Genomic DNA, 16612 nt, shown 5'->3' on the forward strand with positions numbered 1-16612 from the left:
GTTCTTGTTGGGACCTGCATGGGCGAGAAGCTGTATCCTCCTTACTCACCACCCTGACGTCATGGGGAAACTGAGGCAGTCGCCCAGGGCTAAAACCCTGGTCTAATTCACCAGAGGCTGTCCACATCTCTGACCGCCAGGAAGGGGGGAGGCAGAGAATGCACAGCTTTACCAACTGTCATAAACAGGTTTAATGGTTTTTCGTGCTTACGTAAAAATCTTGGAATGTAGGCCGTTTGTGAACAATTCCAGTTTACTGGGTATAGTAATCACTGACCCCCACAGCCTCATAAAGTGCTCCGCACAGCAAACTGCATCCCCGAGGGGGGACAGAAGCAGCCCAGCACCAGTCCATGCGGCCCCATGCGCACCCACATCAGAGCCTGCGTCTTCTGCTCCTGCCACACATCTGCAGGCCACAGCAAGTGAGCGAGGTCCAGGCTGGAAGGTCCTGGGCAGGGTTCCACTCCAGCCTTGCCAGAGTACAGAGCAGGGCTCTGGCCGGTGCCATCGTACTGTGCGGGCCATGGACGACAAGGCCATCCCACCCTCCTGGGCAGCCTAGGCCTCCCAGGACATCACTGAGCACAACAGCCCAGGCACAGGGGCACATGGAGGCTGTGTGCGGGACCAAAGGTGGCCTCTACCGTCCCCAGCTGAGGGCACCAGGAGGACGTGACTCCCCCACCCCACCCCCAGCAAGTCCTCTTTTGTTGACCTCTCTGCAGGACCTGGGGGAGGGAGGGGTTGGGTCAGAAACACCCCTCCAGCCAAGAGCAGCAGGCCAGAGTGGCTCCCAGCTTCCACGGCAAGAACACAGTCGTCCGCAAGTCCTCTTCAGAAAGCACACTGCAAGGCTCTGGAGCTGGAAATCTCCTCGGGCCTGGGTGAGGAGGCCCTCCCTGCACCAGCCCTCCCGCCTTCATGCTGCTGCCCAGCACGTGCGAGGCAGGGCCTGCTCAGGGTGTCTCCATGGTCCTGGGGTGGCCCGTCTCTCGCCAGCCATGGCCAGGGCATGTGCGGGTGAGCAACAGCTGGTAGGGACAGAACAGGAGACTTAAGGCTCCTGCTTTATGGCTCAAGTGTACACAAGGCCGTGGGAGCAGCCCTCAGGACCGCACAGACCCACTCACAGCACCTGAGAACCCATTTCTACAGTGGGGGTCAGAACGCAAGCACCACCCAGAAACAGGCCAGTAACCAAAGCAGCTCCTGATGTGCTGGGCTCTGCAGGCACGCTGCCCTGCTCCCTCAGAGCCCAGGAAGGCACAAGCCACCCTCACAAGGCCACAGGCTGGGTAGGGCACAACTGGCTTACCACCACCACCCCCTAAACCCCCACAGCTGCTCTGCCAGCACAGGCAGAACCCATGTGTGGGGTGGGCCCGAGTCCCCACCTGACACGGTTGTCCGGCCAGACCAAAAGGACACATTCCCCCAGACTGCAGTATGCACAGTGCCCTCGGGGAAACCCACATGCCTGCGGGTACAGAAGTCACCCTCGGTCCCCATGCCGTGTGAAGACACACAGGCAGACAAGACCCAAGAGAAGCCCTGCACGTCTGCACGCACCCCCAGAAGGCGTGAATCTCAGGAATCCTGCTGTGAGGTCAGAACCTCCAGCCCCACTCGGGGCCAAAGACAGTGAGCTCAGAGGGCTGCAGACCTTGGAGGATGCACCCTGCCTGCGGACACAGAAGGGATTCCTAACAGGAAACACCCAGGACCTCGACACGCAGGAACCCCAGACTCCTGAACAGATGCCCTCTGGGCCTGTGCGTGCAGAGGGAGGCTAGAAGCAAGGGTCTGAGCTCCCAGAGCAAATGAGGTCAGTTTAAAGCAGGTCAGCCATGGCAACATGGCCCCCTCCTGCCGAGGCCAGCTAGGACACTGCCCCCACCCGCCGGCCTTCCTGTGCCCTTCCAGCCTCCAGGCTCAAGGTGCGGTCTGCAAAGAGAGGGGCATCCAGGCAGCTGAGAGAACAGAGCCATTGCTGCACTGGGACAAACAGATGCAACAGTTCACCTTGTCTCCAACACTGCAAACCGCTGGGCACACACGCATTAGAGAATGAGTATACACGCAGGTAGAGGAGACACAGGACACTTTCCCCAGAGACTAAGCCACGGCCCCCACAGCACTCCCCCAGGCTTGTCTCCTAGAAATTAACACCGTCTGTGTGCCCAGCGCCCCCCCGAAATCCCCACCCCACACACACTCACACTGCCATGCCCACACCTTCCCAAGACGTCCTGCTAGCCTCCAGGGATGTGCCCGATACAGCCACCTCTCATTCGACATACGGACAGTCCTGCCCTCTGTGGGGCCAGCTCATCCAGACCCTCCCAACTGCTCTAAGCCCCTGGGGGACCCTGCACATGGCCCCCCAGCACATGGAAACTATCCTGCTGCCCTGCCCTCTGGGGATCGGAGAAAACCATTCCAGGGACCCTCAGCTTCTCCCAGCCAGACTCACAGGCACAGTGTGGCAGGTGGGGGCAGGGGGTGGTCAGGGGCAGTTGAGCAGATTCCTGTGGCCTCCGCCCTACTTTCCAACCCCACCCCCACCCGGCCCGGACATCAGCCCAACACCGCAGTGGGCAGGGGCAGCCGCTGTCTGAAGGGAATTAAAAAGAGGGACACACCATTTAGAAAGAGGTTTTAGTGAGGCCGCTGGAGCTCCTGCCCCAGGCCTCTGGCACTAGTGAGAAGACCTGCCGTCCTGCAGGGGCCCCGGCGGGAGCAGGGAGCTGCTGGGTCCCGCGAAGAGGCAGCTGAGCTTGGGCTGCAGGTCGTTCCACACCTTGCTCATCTGGAGGACGAGAGGGAGCACAGCGGGATGAGAAAGGCCACGAGCTGGCTACACGCCCCAGCAGACGGCTCTCCGTAAAACCCCCGAGGAGCCCCAGCATGGCCCATGTGGTGCCCCGTGCCACCTCCCCCAGCACCGCCAGACCAGGGGGCCACTGGCCCTTCCCTCCCCATCTCTGCCCCTTCCTCCACTAGGGACGCTGAAACTGGAGGGAACCACATGCCCTGCACGCGGGCCAGAAGGTGGGGCCTGCCACCTTGACCACTCTGCCAGCACTGGCCCCCCAGGGTGATGGGTCGCACATGAGGGCTTCGCCAAAGGAACACACAACAAACGTGGGTGTGGGAGTCAGATGTGCGGCAGCCACCAGCTCACACTCCGGTATCTGGGTTGAGGAGCGGCTACCGGCAGCCCAGGGAGGAGGGAGGCTCGGAGCCCACTCCCCTGTGTGGACCTCCCCCAGAGGCGACAAGCCCCTTCCTCTCTGGCCGCTGCATCAGGACCCTCGCCCATGGACAGGGACACAGCAGTCCCAGACGCTTGCAGCCCATGGCCCTCCGCATCCCACGCCCATCTTGGAGGCGCACAGTACACACCATGTTTCGGAATGGAAACTTGCCACAGAGGGTAAAAGGCACAGCCGAGTCATGGGGCCAGGCAGGCAGCCGCATACCTTGCCAAGTCTCCAGACATGCAGAGCACCTGTTCCAAGCAATTCAGGAGCCACCACCCAGAGGACGTGAACCGGGGTCTGTACCAACCCCTTGCCCTCTCTGCCTGATGCGTCCCATCTCTTTGTCTATTCTGGGGATGCTGTGCTTTACCCGACTCCAAAATTCCTCCAGGAGAGGAGGAATGCTGCTTCCTTCATGGTCTCACGCTGCACCTCCCCCCAACCCCATGAATCAAGGGGACAACTCTGCCACTGCTGTTCAGGGTACGTGTAAGACAGCAGCTGTGACCAGGACTTGTTTCCAGGTCCTGTGTTCCCCAGCTCGTGACCCTTCCCTGGCAGTTCACGAGGCCAGCAAGTGCCAGGCTCCCAGGCAGAGCCCAGGCAGGCGCGGGGAGACCCACCTCCTTGTGCCCTTGGATCTGCGAGTTGACAAAGGCCCCGAGGATGTGGGAGGTGAGAGGCAGGTACGCGTGGACCAGCTGCGTCTCCTGGTGCAGGCAGTACAGGGAGAAGTAGCTCCGCAGCTCCATTGTCTGGATGGCGTTCTCCTGCTGCACACACGAGCTACCCTTGCTCCCGGACACAAGGAGCACTGCACCAACACGCCACCAACCCCGCCCCGAGCCCGCCACCACCACCCCTTCCCCGCAGCACCGCCGAGGCAAACTCCAAGCCACTTGCCCCAACCAGGCATCCTGGAGGCACTGCTCAGGACACTGCGGGGCCACCTGCCCACCCCAGCGCCCCCCGGCCCCAGCTATATCGCCGGTTATGGCGGCCCCAGGCAGAAGCACTCTGAAAGCCCGGAGCCAGGCCCCAAAGTACTGCTCCAGGGTCCAGCCAGGCTGGGCATGCAGCAGCCCCGTCAGGCCTGCTCACAGGCAACCCCATCCCCATGCGAGAACCACCTCAACGATGCGGGACTCCAGCTGCTCCACCGACTCGGGCTCACGGCTCTGCACAGCAGCGCTCAGCATCTGCCTCTTCATCAGGCTGTACTTGTGCAGGGCACGCTGGTGCTTATGCAGCACGCCCTTCTCGTGCCGCTCGCACAGGTCCTGGGAGGAGGGGCAGCTGCGCTCAACCACCGGCCAGAAGGGCCCCGGAGCCACCCTCCCTCCATTAGAGGCAGCGTGGAAAGGGGAACTACGGGAGGAGACACACGCTCCAAAGTCCGCACTGTTCATGCATGAGCCCCTTCCTCTTCGGAAACCGCTCACACCATGCCCACTTGCTCCACGCTCAGCATGTGTTCGTGGAACAGAGCCGCTCAGGTGACAGGCCCAGGGTCAAACCAGGATGGGCTGCAGCACACATCAGCACCACAAACTAAAAACCCACAAAAAAAGGTCCTGTCCACAAGGGAAAATGGACAGGGACAATGGAAGGTGGACCGCCGACTTCCCCACTGCCCAGTGACAGGAAGCCCATGTCCCTCCAGTAACAGAAAGGCCCATCTCCAAAAGATACACTGGCATTTCCCAGGGACCCTGAAATAGCCCCAGTCAGGAATCCTGTGGGAAACACTGGCCACAGAATGACAGTGCTGTGATCTCAAGGTGATCTGACTACCATCCATCTTAATGGAGAGATCCCTTCTGGAACCTTCCTCAAAGTACTGGGCACGAATATATACCCTCAGCACGAAGGATTCTCTGCTTCACAGACACTCTAGCCCATCACCAACACCGCCCCAGTCCAGAAGCCAGCTCTGCACAGAGCCAGAGTCGGACTGCCCAGAACCTCTGCCCGAGGAAGAGACAAGCTCCCTCAGCACCAGACCAGCCCCTCAGTTATGTGGTGGGAGCTACAACAGTCACACACACACACGTCCGCAAGCACACACGCTCACATGCCTACATGTACACATGTGCCTGAGCAGTCACATGCACATACATATGCACGTGTGTGCATGGACGTGTGTGTATCCCCAGGTGCACCCATGCTCATACACATGCACGTGTGCACACAGATACCTACATATGCGTACACGTGCACACGGTCACGTGCATGCATATACACTCATGCATATGCATGTGCACACAAACATACCCATATCACACCTATACACACTCATACATAAACACAAATGTATACACGTTCACACAAGCACATACATACACACTCGTGCACACCCTCATACACACACACAAATATGCATACACATACAGCTCATGCACATGGATACATCCACACATACAGGCATACGTATATGCTCACACGCATGCGTGCACACACAGCTGCCACTCTCAGACCAAGGGAAGCCAGAGAATTGTCTGCACACCTGCAGGGGCCACAGCCCAGAGCACCTACAGAACCTGCCAAGGGGCGGTAACACTGGCCAGACTGCCTACGGCCCATCTTCCCTCCACAGCCCTGGGTTCGCGGTCCTTCATCCTCAGGAGTCACACCCATGAGAGACCATGAGAGACCAGACTCACTTTATACGACTGGAGCAAATCCAAGAAGAGGTTCAATTTCTCCACCACGTCATTCTCTTCCTGTTTGCCCTAGAAAACAAGGGTGGGTGACCACGCCGAGCACCACAGGACCCACAGACCCATCCGTAGGCCTGAGCTGGCTCTCCCCACCCCCAGCAGCCACCAGCCAGCTCTGCAGAAGAGCCCCCTTCCCATATGACAGACCCCCAACACAAGGCAGGGAAGCCACAGAGCCCTGCAGCTAGATGAAAACTACGGCCTCAGTTCCCAAGACCACCTGCCCACTTGTGCTCACTGTTTGACACCCAAGTACAGTTGGTGCTGGGTTGGCTTCCTGGGAACCCTCCCTACTAACACTGTGCTCACAGCCACATGTCCTGAAGGGCTCTAGCACAGCTCATGGCCCTCAGCCACCAGCACTTGCCAAGCACCTCACCCGGGTGTTTGCTGAGCACCTTGCCTGGGTGTTTTGCTGAAACCTCCTAGTCATTCACCAAGTGCCTCTCTCAGGTGTATGGTGAGAACCTCACCGCTCCGAGGTACAGTGTGGGCTCCTCAGAGAAATGAGCCCCTTTCACAACCTCTAGGGCTCCAGCAATGGCATGAAAAGCTCATCTCAGAAACCACACATCAGACCGTGTGTCTAGAGGGTACAGCCAAAAGACAGAGAATGGGGAAAATGAGGAGGGCAAGTCTGACCAGGTTACAAGCACTGCCCTAGGAGCCAGGGGCTCCTGCCCAGGTTCTGCCACCAAGTCAGGGGAACCAGGACTCACACCTGCTGAGCTCAGAGGTTCCAGGCCACTCATTCCCTCACCTAAAGCCAAGACTAGCCAATAAAAGTCACAGGAAAATAACAGGCATGTTCCAGGTTTTTTAAACTCGGAAAGGAAAACACCAAAGGTCCACAGGCACCCTGCTCTCTCCTGACTGGGTGGAGGGGCACAGGAGGATGGAGGTTCCCCGGCCTAGCAGCTGAGGGGCCATTCCTGCTCACATCACTGGCTAGGTCCCAATTCTTGTCCAATGCCACACAAGACCCCAAACCACCATCCCATCAAAGTGGAAAAATACAGCCCACTGGGAGTCTCCATTGTCCCACTAGGGGGACAACCTGGGGCCCCTAACAGGTCTGGGAAGAATAAAACTAGGCTATGTGGAAACAGAGTTAGGAAAACCAGCCCTCGGATGTCCATCCTCATGCAGTGAGAGTGAACAGTGCTGAGTGAGTCCTGAGCCGTGCTGGGTGAAAAGTCCTGACGGTTGTTTGATCCAGTTTCACATTAAAACTATATTAATTTCACTCCAACATGAAAACCACGAGGAATAGTCAGGAAGTGGCACTTCCTCAGACATCACATTTCAAAGCAGCATCCCAGAGCTATCAGAGAATCTCAGAGCTTGGGGGCAGGGGGAGGGAGAGAGGTTCAAATCTATGAACTTGAACCACATCAGAAGCCTGAACCCTCTCTCCCTCTTCAAAGGCAGAAACACAGTGTCCAAATCTCAGCTGGAAAACACTGGAGATGACAGAGTTAGAGGAGTTTCTGTTCTGCGTGATGCCCAGGGATTCACGGCACACCCCTACGCGTTCCCCCACCCCCGCATGAGGCTACCCATTGAACTGGGAGCTATGTGGGCCCAGGACCTAGGTCCTAGCAACAGGACAGCTTCCATTTTAGATTTTAAAGTGAGCTTTGAGTAAAGTCCAGCAGGCTCCATAAAAAGTGTCTGAATGACCTCTTCCACCCTTGCATCTCCCAGACAGGGAAACAGGCGCAGGGAGCAACGGAACCCGAGCACAGGCCCAGCACAGGACAGTGGCTGAGTGCGGAGCAGGCCTCCTCTCTCCGCAGCCGCACCTCCAACAGCACAGCGCCGGTCCTCCCACGGTGCACATGTGGGCCTCTGGCAGGCCTGGACAGGGACCGGGCCCAGCGTCAATTCTAAGAAATGCCAACAACACCCTGCGCTCAGTTTCTAACGGAAACACACAGGCACCAGAACCACAAAGAAAACCCAGGACTTTCCATCCCAGCAATGAGATCAAATCTCCTTTTTGGCACTCAGAGACATCCTGGGCCCGAGGGCCTCACCTCGAGCCTGAGAATCACCCAGCTTCACGGTCGGAGGGTCTGCTGCTGTCCCTATGTCCTCTGGCCCTCTACTAAGGAGCTTCAAGCGTCACACAAGCAGCAAGGCCCTTCACAAGTACACCGTTTTCTTCTATTTGAAACCATCTACTACCAGCCTAAAGTCCATCTCCCCAAGAACCAGGCTGCCAACGCTCACCCTCAGAGTCACCTAGCGATTTTACAGCATAAACGCACGCAGATGAGCCTTTCCGTCTGTCAGTAACCTCCGGACCTTTGCGTCAATCCCCGAGGACCACATGGCCCCTGCAAGTGTGGCGGAAGCATTTCCGGAGGCTAATTGGGTCTCTAGGGGGAACGCAGGGGGGCTCTCTTGGGCTACTAGAGCTTACTAACTGTCCTGGTTAAGTTATCGAAGAACCGAATACTTGCTGACTAGCACAGCCAAGTGGAAACCATCTGGTCCACCCAGAAGCATCCAGGGAAGTCCTAGATTATGTTTTCAAGGACAGCTTACAACTTCTCATCTCAGCAAAGCCAACTCTCAAAGGGCTAGAACCCAGTCAGTCTTTGTCACGGGCAACCCTCTTCAGAGTGTCAAGGGCTCATGGGGAGGCCCTCAGAACAGGTGGTGACGTGCGGTTCCTACCGAGGCCAGCACCCACTCGCTCTGGACTCAGGACTCTGAAGTCTGCATAGGAAGCCATGCCGGCGTCCATTCCCAAGGCAAGGGCTGTTGGAACAGGCGCCAAGGAGAAAAAGTTCACTCACCTGCTGGGCAGCTTTGTCAGCAAGCAGGGCAAATTCCACGGACAGGCCTTTCAGCGCCTGTTTAAGGGACCCCCATGTGCTGCTGTTCAGAGAGGCCCAGGATGGCAGTGGGGTCGTGTCAGACCCCAAAGCACTAAGGAAACAAGAAAGAGAGGAGACAAGACACTCAAGGACTGGGAGCCGAGCTGGCCTTTCAGCCTGACGTGTCATCCCAGGGCACCCTCTACTCCATGAAAAGGGGTCCCCAGGGCCACCTGAGCATCTGCCAGAAAGGCAGGACCTCAGCCGCCGCCCCACCCCAGGCCTCCTGAACCAGTCCTGGTCAGCAAGCCCCCAAACCCACCCAGGGGACAGGTGTGCACACTAGGGCTTGGGAGGCGGAGGTGTGTAGACTGAGAAGGAGGGCACGGTCCTGGCTGCCTATCCCACCACCCCTCCACCCAGAGGAGCATGAACAGTCTGGTGTCCTTTTCCAGTCTAGTCCTGACAGCAGGGAAGACCTATGTAGCACAGGCTTGTGTGTTCAGGGATCCATGCTTCCCTACCTAAATTCCCCCATTTTTTTTTTCTGCTAAATTCCATAATCCATTTCCCCAACCCTCTCCTTCACCTTCTAAAAGTGAAACAGGTCAGAACCGGCAGGGCTATGGTAAAACACCTTCTGCCCCGTGCGCTGCAGATCCCTCCCCCTACTGCCCTGCAGAACTAGATGGGGCACCTGCCTCAGCTCCTTCCCGAATATGAGAAGGTCAGCAGCATTGTCGATGGCCCTGGACGCGATCCGCTCCGCCCGATCTCGAAGCTTGTGGAAGCTGTTGTAGATGTTCCGAATGAGTTCCCGGCTGACAGCAAACTGAGTCTGGATGTCGGCCGGGAGGAAGTCCTGGCAGAGAGGACAGCAAGGCTGTGGATTACAGGCTGTGAGGGGCCTTCCGGAGACGACGCCCTTCAAGAGAGGGACAAAGCCCTCCAACGGAGCAGCTCGTCAGCCCAGACACTAGGCCATGTGGGGGCCTCCTAGGGCCTCCCTCGTTGTCCAAAAAAAAAAAACAGAAAGTATCATCACGCATACACCACAAACACCAAGCTGAGTGACCCCAGGAGATGGCGATACTGGCATAAACCGAAAGTGGATCCAACCGAAGGTCCTGCCAGAATGTGCTCCAATGATAAACTTCAAGCTCGAAGTGGCGTGGATGAATCCTGACTTTAGGGGCCCCACTCTTCCCTCAAGGGGCACTTTTTACCAGCTTTATGGTTAACTACTCGTTAGCATTAATAATGTTAACTACATAATGCTTAGAAAACAGAAACCTTAGTAAACGAAAAAAGATAAGAGTCCACATTTCTGCGTGGAGAAGCAGTTTAAGAAGGAAAAAGCTACCCAGTAGCCACCTTAATTCTTTTTAGAGACAAAACAGATTTGCCAGATTTTACAATAAACTAACGCAACAATCCCACAACCCCTGGAATCGAAGCCTGGTGACCCGGCAGGAGTCCACCTGGATCACAAAAAGCCTCAGAAGTGGCAGGAGAGCTGGCGGACTCTGAGGCCAGACCGCATTCAGCCCCATCCGGGTCGGCTGCTCGGCGGGTCTGGGATCCTGGCAGCCTCTCGGGGCCGTCTCCCCATCTGTGAGATGGGCAGGTCACGTGCTGTGAAAGGAGAGCCGAAGAGAAAACCCGGCGACGGGCCTCAGCGCCATCCCCGGCACGTGGTGGAAGCAAGAGAGCATGACCAGGTCAAGTGGTCACTGCCAGGACTGGATGGTGTGCATCACGACAAGAGAAGTACCTTGGCCCGGGGAGCCAGCTTACAGTTCATGAATTCATCTCCAACACACTGAGCTGATTCCTTTAACTTGTTCTGCACATCCTGCAAAGGAAAACAGAAACAGGCCGTATCTACCAGCTGCAGAACGGTCTGTGTGAGACCAAGGAGGCCAGCAGGAGGCAGGACACAGGCCCTCCGCAAGAGGGCTGTTACATAGGCATCCCCAGAAGACCTCGTCACTGTCTTCCCGGATTTCTTCCCATTGACCTTAACCTTAGGTGGCCTTCCACAGACAGGAAAGCCTGGCATAACCACACCAGCACCACGAAACCTCTGGCTCCAGAGGGGAGCTCTCTCTCCAGAAACATAGGAACTCCCGTCTGCAGAGCAGGGATGCCCCCCATTCCACAGCACAAAGTCCTGGTAGGTCCCGCCACATGGGGCACAGAGACGAGAGCTGAGGTCTCCTTCCTTCGGACAGACCCACAGGACGCAGCCCCACAGAGCCCCGGGAGGGCTGATGGGCTTCACACAAGTCTCCTCAGCAAAGCCACAGCCAAGACAGGACCCACAAAGAGCCACGGGAAATACAGGCAGAGAGCCTCATCTGCAGCTTTTTACGAGTCAGGGAATTTTAGAATTTCAGAGAAGCCTGGAGGATCGTCTGTCCTAATCTCTCATTTTACCAGAGGAAATGGAGTCAGGGAGCTCTTAGGAACACCCTATCTGTGTGAGGAAAGGGTCAGAGGGGCCTCACACCCCCAGCACAGGGATGCTGCCTGGCTCTGTGCCCAGTGCATGTGGCTCCCAAGTCCCCCCACATTCCTCTCTGACAATAACGATTCCTGCGTGAAAGGAACCTGTCTGCCCGGGGTTCCAAGGCCCATACTAAGCTCAAGAGCAGACAGTCACAGCAAGCATTCACGGAATGTCTGCTTCACGTCCCAGAAAAGGGATGATGGTGACAGGTACCCCTAGGCAAGCAGCAGGAAAGACTTCTCGAGGAGGTCCCAGGCCCCTCTGTCTCACGGGGTGTGTCTGCCTCTGTGGCTCCTCAACATCCAGCATCTTTCCCCAGTGGGAGAGGGTGAGACTGAGCCCCGCCCAGAAGGGGTTGCAGACAGCAGGGCCCTGGACTACTCCTGGCGGCTTTCCATACTGGGAAAGTACGCAAGAAGGGGCAAGAAGGGGTTCCCTTGGACAGAAGATGCCCCCGCTTATGCCCCAGGTACAGCGACCTTGCTGGAGCCCCTCCACCACCCTTGCTCCAACCCCAGCCAGCGAGCAGGCTGCTCTTGGGACAGGGCAGGGACTTCCTCCCCAACTGGAAGGAAGGGCTCTGCCTTGCTTCCCGAGGCTAACGAACACAGCTGCTTGGTTTCTAACAGAAATTAACATCCATGTGGAGACGGTTTCCCAGGACGTGGTCTATCCTGCAGCTCTGTGAAAAGGACTCAGCTCAGTCTTCCAATGTCACGTCATCAAGGTGGCCTTATTTGCTTTCTGGGACACTGAGACTCATTGCAACCTGGGGTCTCCAGCACTTCCATAACCCTTACAAGCAAAGCCTTCGGTAAACAAGCCTCAGCGCCCACAGCGACGGTGCTCCTAATCTCCAAATCCTGCCAGGTCAAAGCCAAGAATGCCTCCTGACCCCACCTTCCCGTTATCCGGGAAGAAAGGAAATCTCACTCAGGGTCGTCACGTGTGCCGGACTCCATCAGGGCACCCACGCGAGGACAGGAAGACAAGCAAACTGAGTGTCAGGAAACTCAGGCCCCACCCGGGACAGCGAAGTACTCACAGGACCACTAAAGGACAGGAACAGCCTGAGGGCCACGTCCTCAGAGAACGGAGGGTGCCGAGCCACCAGATTGATGAAGCGCCTCAGCGCCCTCCGCCGGGCCTCGATGAACTCCCGGTCGGCTGCAGGCAGAGAGCACGGGCTCAGCAACGGGCTGGGTGGCCGCCCCATCCCAGCCCCCCGCAAACACACCCCAGTAGGGAAAGCCGCCAGGAGCAGCAGAGGTCCTGCTATCCGCACCCACAGTGCTCCCCACTGTGCAGACCGCCAACTGGCAAGATGGGTTCGGCTGCACCTGCCTGCTGGCCTGCACCAGCCTTCCCAGCACCATGGCCTCTGGCGCCCCGAGGTGTGGCACCCCGGCCTTACCTCCCAGCACTCTTTTGGGCGGCAGGGCCGGCACCATGCGGTAGGGGAACTTCTGCAGCAGCATCTCATGGAAAACCACGAAGTCGTTGTACCGTCTGTACACGGAGGACTTGAAGCGCTGCAAGACCAGGGCTCTGTGCTTGGACTGGACACCAGAAACCGCCCCCATGCGCCCCCGCCCCCGCCACCAACCAGAGCCACAGGAGCGCTGTGGCTCGATATCCCCCACCCCGAATCTCACCAGACTCTACCGAAGACAAGTCCTGTCCCCCCGGCAGTGCTCACACAGCTGCCAACACTGCCCGGAGTGATCACTCTGCCCACCCACCCATGACCGGGCTCTCCTGAGGACCGCACACTTCTCACAGGGGTCTGGCCCAGCACAGCCGCCCCGCCCCCACCCTTACAAGGCAGCACATGCAAACAACGCCTTCTTCACTTCGTCCTTGGGGCACCCTCCCATACAGGGTCACACGATGCAGGCACGACAGGCATGACAGCCTCCTGGGAGAGCGCTGGCTGTCACGGCAGACTAGACACTGCCCGGGAAGGCCGGACACACAGACGTCCCATCCCAGACAGACCCGCGGGCTCCATGACAGCCAGCCCCCGCACAGCAGAGGAGCCCACCCCGGCTCCAGGTCAGAGTGCACATGACACACACGCACGAGCCACGGTCTGCAGGCTGTCTTGCTTGTAATTGATGTGGCTCAGCGACAGACACCTGTCTGATCCTGATGGCTGGATGCTCCAGGGAATCAGAGCTGTGCACACAGGAGGGGAGGGCCAGTCACCAAGGCTTCAGGGCAGAGGGATGGACAGTGGGACACAAGGACTTTCAGGGCCGTGAACACTGGGGGACACCATCGGGTAACACTGGTCATCAGCATCCAGACCCACAGAATGCACACCCACCCAGAGGAACCATGGCACCAATTGTAGTCTCTGGGTGACGATGACATGTCCGTGTGTGGCTGACTGTGACAGATGCCCTGTTTGCGGGACACAGATCATGGGGCAGCCCATGGAGGAACAGGGCTCAGGACAGAACGTGTGGCCCTGCCACTGCCAGAACAGCATGTCTTAGAAGGTGGCCTGCACACAGCTGCCTCCTTGAGAAAATGTGTATCATGGGACAACAGGCTTCCTGAAAGAACAGGAAAGGGCCAGCTGCTGGAGCCACACAGGGGAGGGTAGCCCCGACACCCAGAGCCACCGCACCTGCAACAAGGCCTGGAGGGAGGAGACGTGCCCGCGCCCAGGGGAGCAGCACCCACATGCACCCTAGAACAAAGCTGATTCACAGACTTCAGCCTCTGTAGCTTGAAAACACCTTGACACACACACCCTGTGACTGCAGACTCCCACAGCACACACACACGGCCGTTCGGTTTGGAAAATGTGTTTCCTCCCCGGGATGACACGGACCCTTCCAACTGAAGCCCCACAGCGGCCCAACACTGTCATGCCAGCACAGCCCCACTCCACCTGTCCTGGGGCGTCCCGTGCTAACACAGTGGGACTCCACAAGCCCAACGACGCTGTCAGCTCATCGATGACTTAATCCTCGGTTTCTGAACAAAAACTACCCCAGTATCTGATCTAACAGCACCAGGATATAGAAAGAGAATGGAGGGAAGCTTGGGGGGTTCAGTCGGTTGAGCGTCTGCCTTCAGCTCAGGTCATGATCCCAGGGTTCTGGGATTGAGTCCTGCGTCGGGCTCCCTGCTCAGCAAGGAACCCGTTTCTCTCTCAGCCTGCCGTTCACTCCTGCTCTCTCTCACTCTCTGCTAAATAAATAAATAAAATCTTTAAAAGAAAGAGAGAGAGAGAGAAAGAAAGTTAGCACCGCGGATGCCATCCTGTCACTGCACAGACGCGCGGCCAGGTGCCCAGCACCTCCCTGGAGGAGGAAGCGCTCCTCCGAGCAGCTTCCCAGACACAGGGCCAGGGAGGGCAGGCTGAGCGAGGTGGGGGTGTGGCTGAGCCAGATGGAGACACGGGGACACCCCAGCTGTGCAAACATCAGTCAGGCGGCTTGGCTCTCCGTGCCTGGTGTCGGCTCTTCCCTCTAAGACCAACACACAGACTCCCTCGAGGCCCATCCCCCCAGCACCACCCCCCACCCAGCCTCCTCTCCCAGCGGGCACATGCCGCCTGCCCCTCACCTGGCTGGAGACCTCGTATTCCACATGCTTCAGGAAGAGGCCCTTCTTCCCAGGAATGAGCTCCACCTGCACAGTGTCCCTGGCCAGCAGCTCCTGCAGGGTGCAGGACAGCAGCAGCGGGTTCCCCTGTGGCATCTGCATCCGACTGGGGTGCGGGTCCCTCCGCTGGCTGACTTGGGGCGTGGGTGAGTCTGGACAAGAGATGGTAAATGGCCAATAAAAACAGCTGCTCGGAAAAGTGGAGGCTGCCCCCGGCCGGCCCTCCCACCACCATGTGCTCCCTCAGCACCCGGACCGTCACCATGTCACCCCCCTTCATTCAGGCCATGGAGCTTCTGCTCCTAAGAGTCACCACCATGAGGCATCCAGCCGACCAGGAGTCAGCAAATACACCCATGGATCCAAGACCAGTCAGACTGAGTTTTCAACTTGGACAGGAAAAAAGTGAGCTCTTTACAAGTTTCATGGAAAAGAGTCCGCCATTTCTCTACAGCCCAGAAAGAGGTTAAAACTGAAGAGCGAGCCGTACAATTTCTCCGTCCCACCGTTTCTACAGTGAACACCTATGACTCCGTGTGCCAAAAGAATCATTCCAATTCCATGCAGGCAAAAAAAACCCATGCTTGCTTAGAGCTAAGATTCCCAATCTCACAAGTCTAAGAATCACTCCGCTTCCCTCCAGGCAGGAGCCGCCCACCCCTCACAGAGCAGCTAGAGGCGGAGCAGAGAGATCACAGGCTAACAAACACGGAAGTCATGTTAAAAAGCCAGTTTGGTTTTTAGTACAGAGAATTCTTAAGAAACAAAGTTCTTTTGGGTTAAAAAACAGAGTAAAGTTAAGGTACCCACAGAGGGGGAGGGGGTCCTCCTCTAACCAACACTGCTACTAGTAACCGCAACAAAATGTAGATTTCTTTCCTCTTTTTTCCAAATTCTCCACAACTTGGTTGTATCATTTTTCATGATTTCCTTCTTAAAACAACACTTCAAAGTAAGAGTATGGCTTGTATTCTAAACAGAATTAAAGATAAGATTATCTTCATCCGTTAAATTACTCAGCATTTTAGAATTGAAAATGTAGTTGCCTTTAACTGACCTTAAAGATTAAAGAAAGAAAATAAACTATGGCCTTAATGCTTACTTGAGAACCCCAAGGGCCTCATAAAAACTCCACACACAAGCTCAGTATTATGTGCCCTAAAGCAGAAAGCTCCCCCCGCCCCCCGAGTGTAGGCACATACCCCAGGGTGAAAACCTCAGGCGCAAGGAGAAAACAGAAGCAATTCTAGTTGTATTTCCAGCTCTCCTTCCACAACGTGACACTCCTGTGACAGCAATACACCCCACGTGATGCAGGACAGCCATGCACATAACTTCCTAAATGTGTATTGTGTGCATGTGCACGCATATGTGTGCATAAGCATGTAAAGGAGTGTGGTATGTGTGTGCATATGTGAACGTGTGTATGCACGTGTCTGAGTGTGTGTGTGTGTGTGTTCATGAGTGTGACTGTGTGTATATATGGAGGTGCTACATGTATATAGTGTATGTGCGAGTGTATACAAGTGTGAGGTATGTGGGTATGTATATACGCGGCTGTGTACATGTGTGTGTGCATGAGCATTTAAGTAGATGAGTATATGGGGTGTGTACGTGTATAAGTGTGAATATGCAAGTGTGTCTGTGCAGACAAGCATGGTTGTG

At 56.9% G+C, this 16612-nt stretch overlaps 1 protein-coding gene across 4 annotated transcripts in view; it reads right to left on the reverse strand.

The window, feature by feature from the left end:
- Positions 1-167: 167 nt before the first annotated feature.
- SNX8 (sorting nexin 8) overlaps positions 168-16612 on the reverse strand; it is a 39366-nt gene continuing 22921 nt past the window's right edge. For 2 of the 4 annotated variants that reach the window (XM_059153952.1, XM_059153954.1), the window contains exons 2-11: positions 14909-15099; positions 12741-12858; positions 12372-12493; positions 10589-10669; positions 9516-9676; positions 8794-8926; positions 5930-5998; positions 4397-4546; positions 3890-4039; positions 168-2812 (exon numbers count right to left, since the gene is read on the reverse strand). In XM_059153952.1, the coding sequence (XP_059009935.1) occupies positions 2702-2812; positions 3890-4039; positions 4397-4546; positions 5930-5998; positions 8794-8926; positions 9516-9676; positions 10589-10669; positions 12372-12493; positions 12741-12858; positions 14909-15099 (1286 nt within the window). In that variant the 3' untranslated portion in view covers positions 168-2701. The remainder of the gene's footprint in view (positions 2813-3889; positions 4040-4396; positions 4547-5929; positions 5999-8793; positions 8927-9515; positions 9677-10588; positions 10670-12371; positions 12494-12740; positions 12859-14908; positions 15100-16612) is intronic. The other 2 variants (XR_009349081.1, XM_059153953.1) reach the window with 2 other exon arrangements.

This window comes from Mustela lutreola, chromosome 17, assembly GCF_030435805.1.
Source record: "Mustela lutreola isolate mMusLut2 chromosome 17, mMusLut2.pri, whole genome shotgun sequence".
Classification (NCBI taxonomy): Eukaryota; Metazoa; Chordata; class Mammalia; order Carnivora; family Mustelidae; genus Mustela; species Mustela lutreola.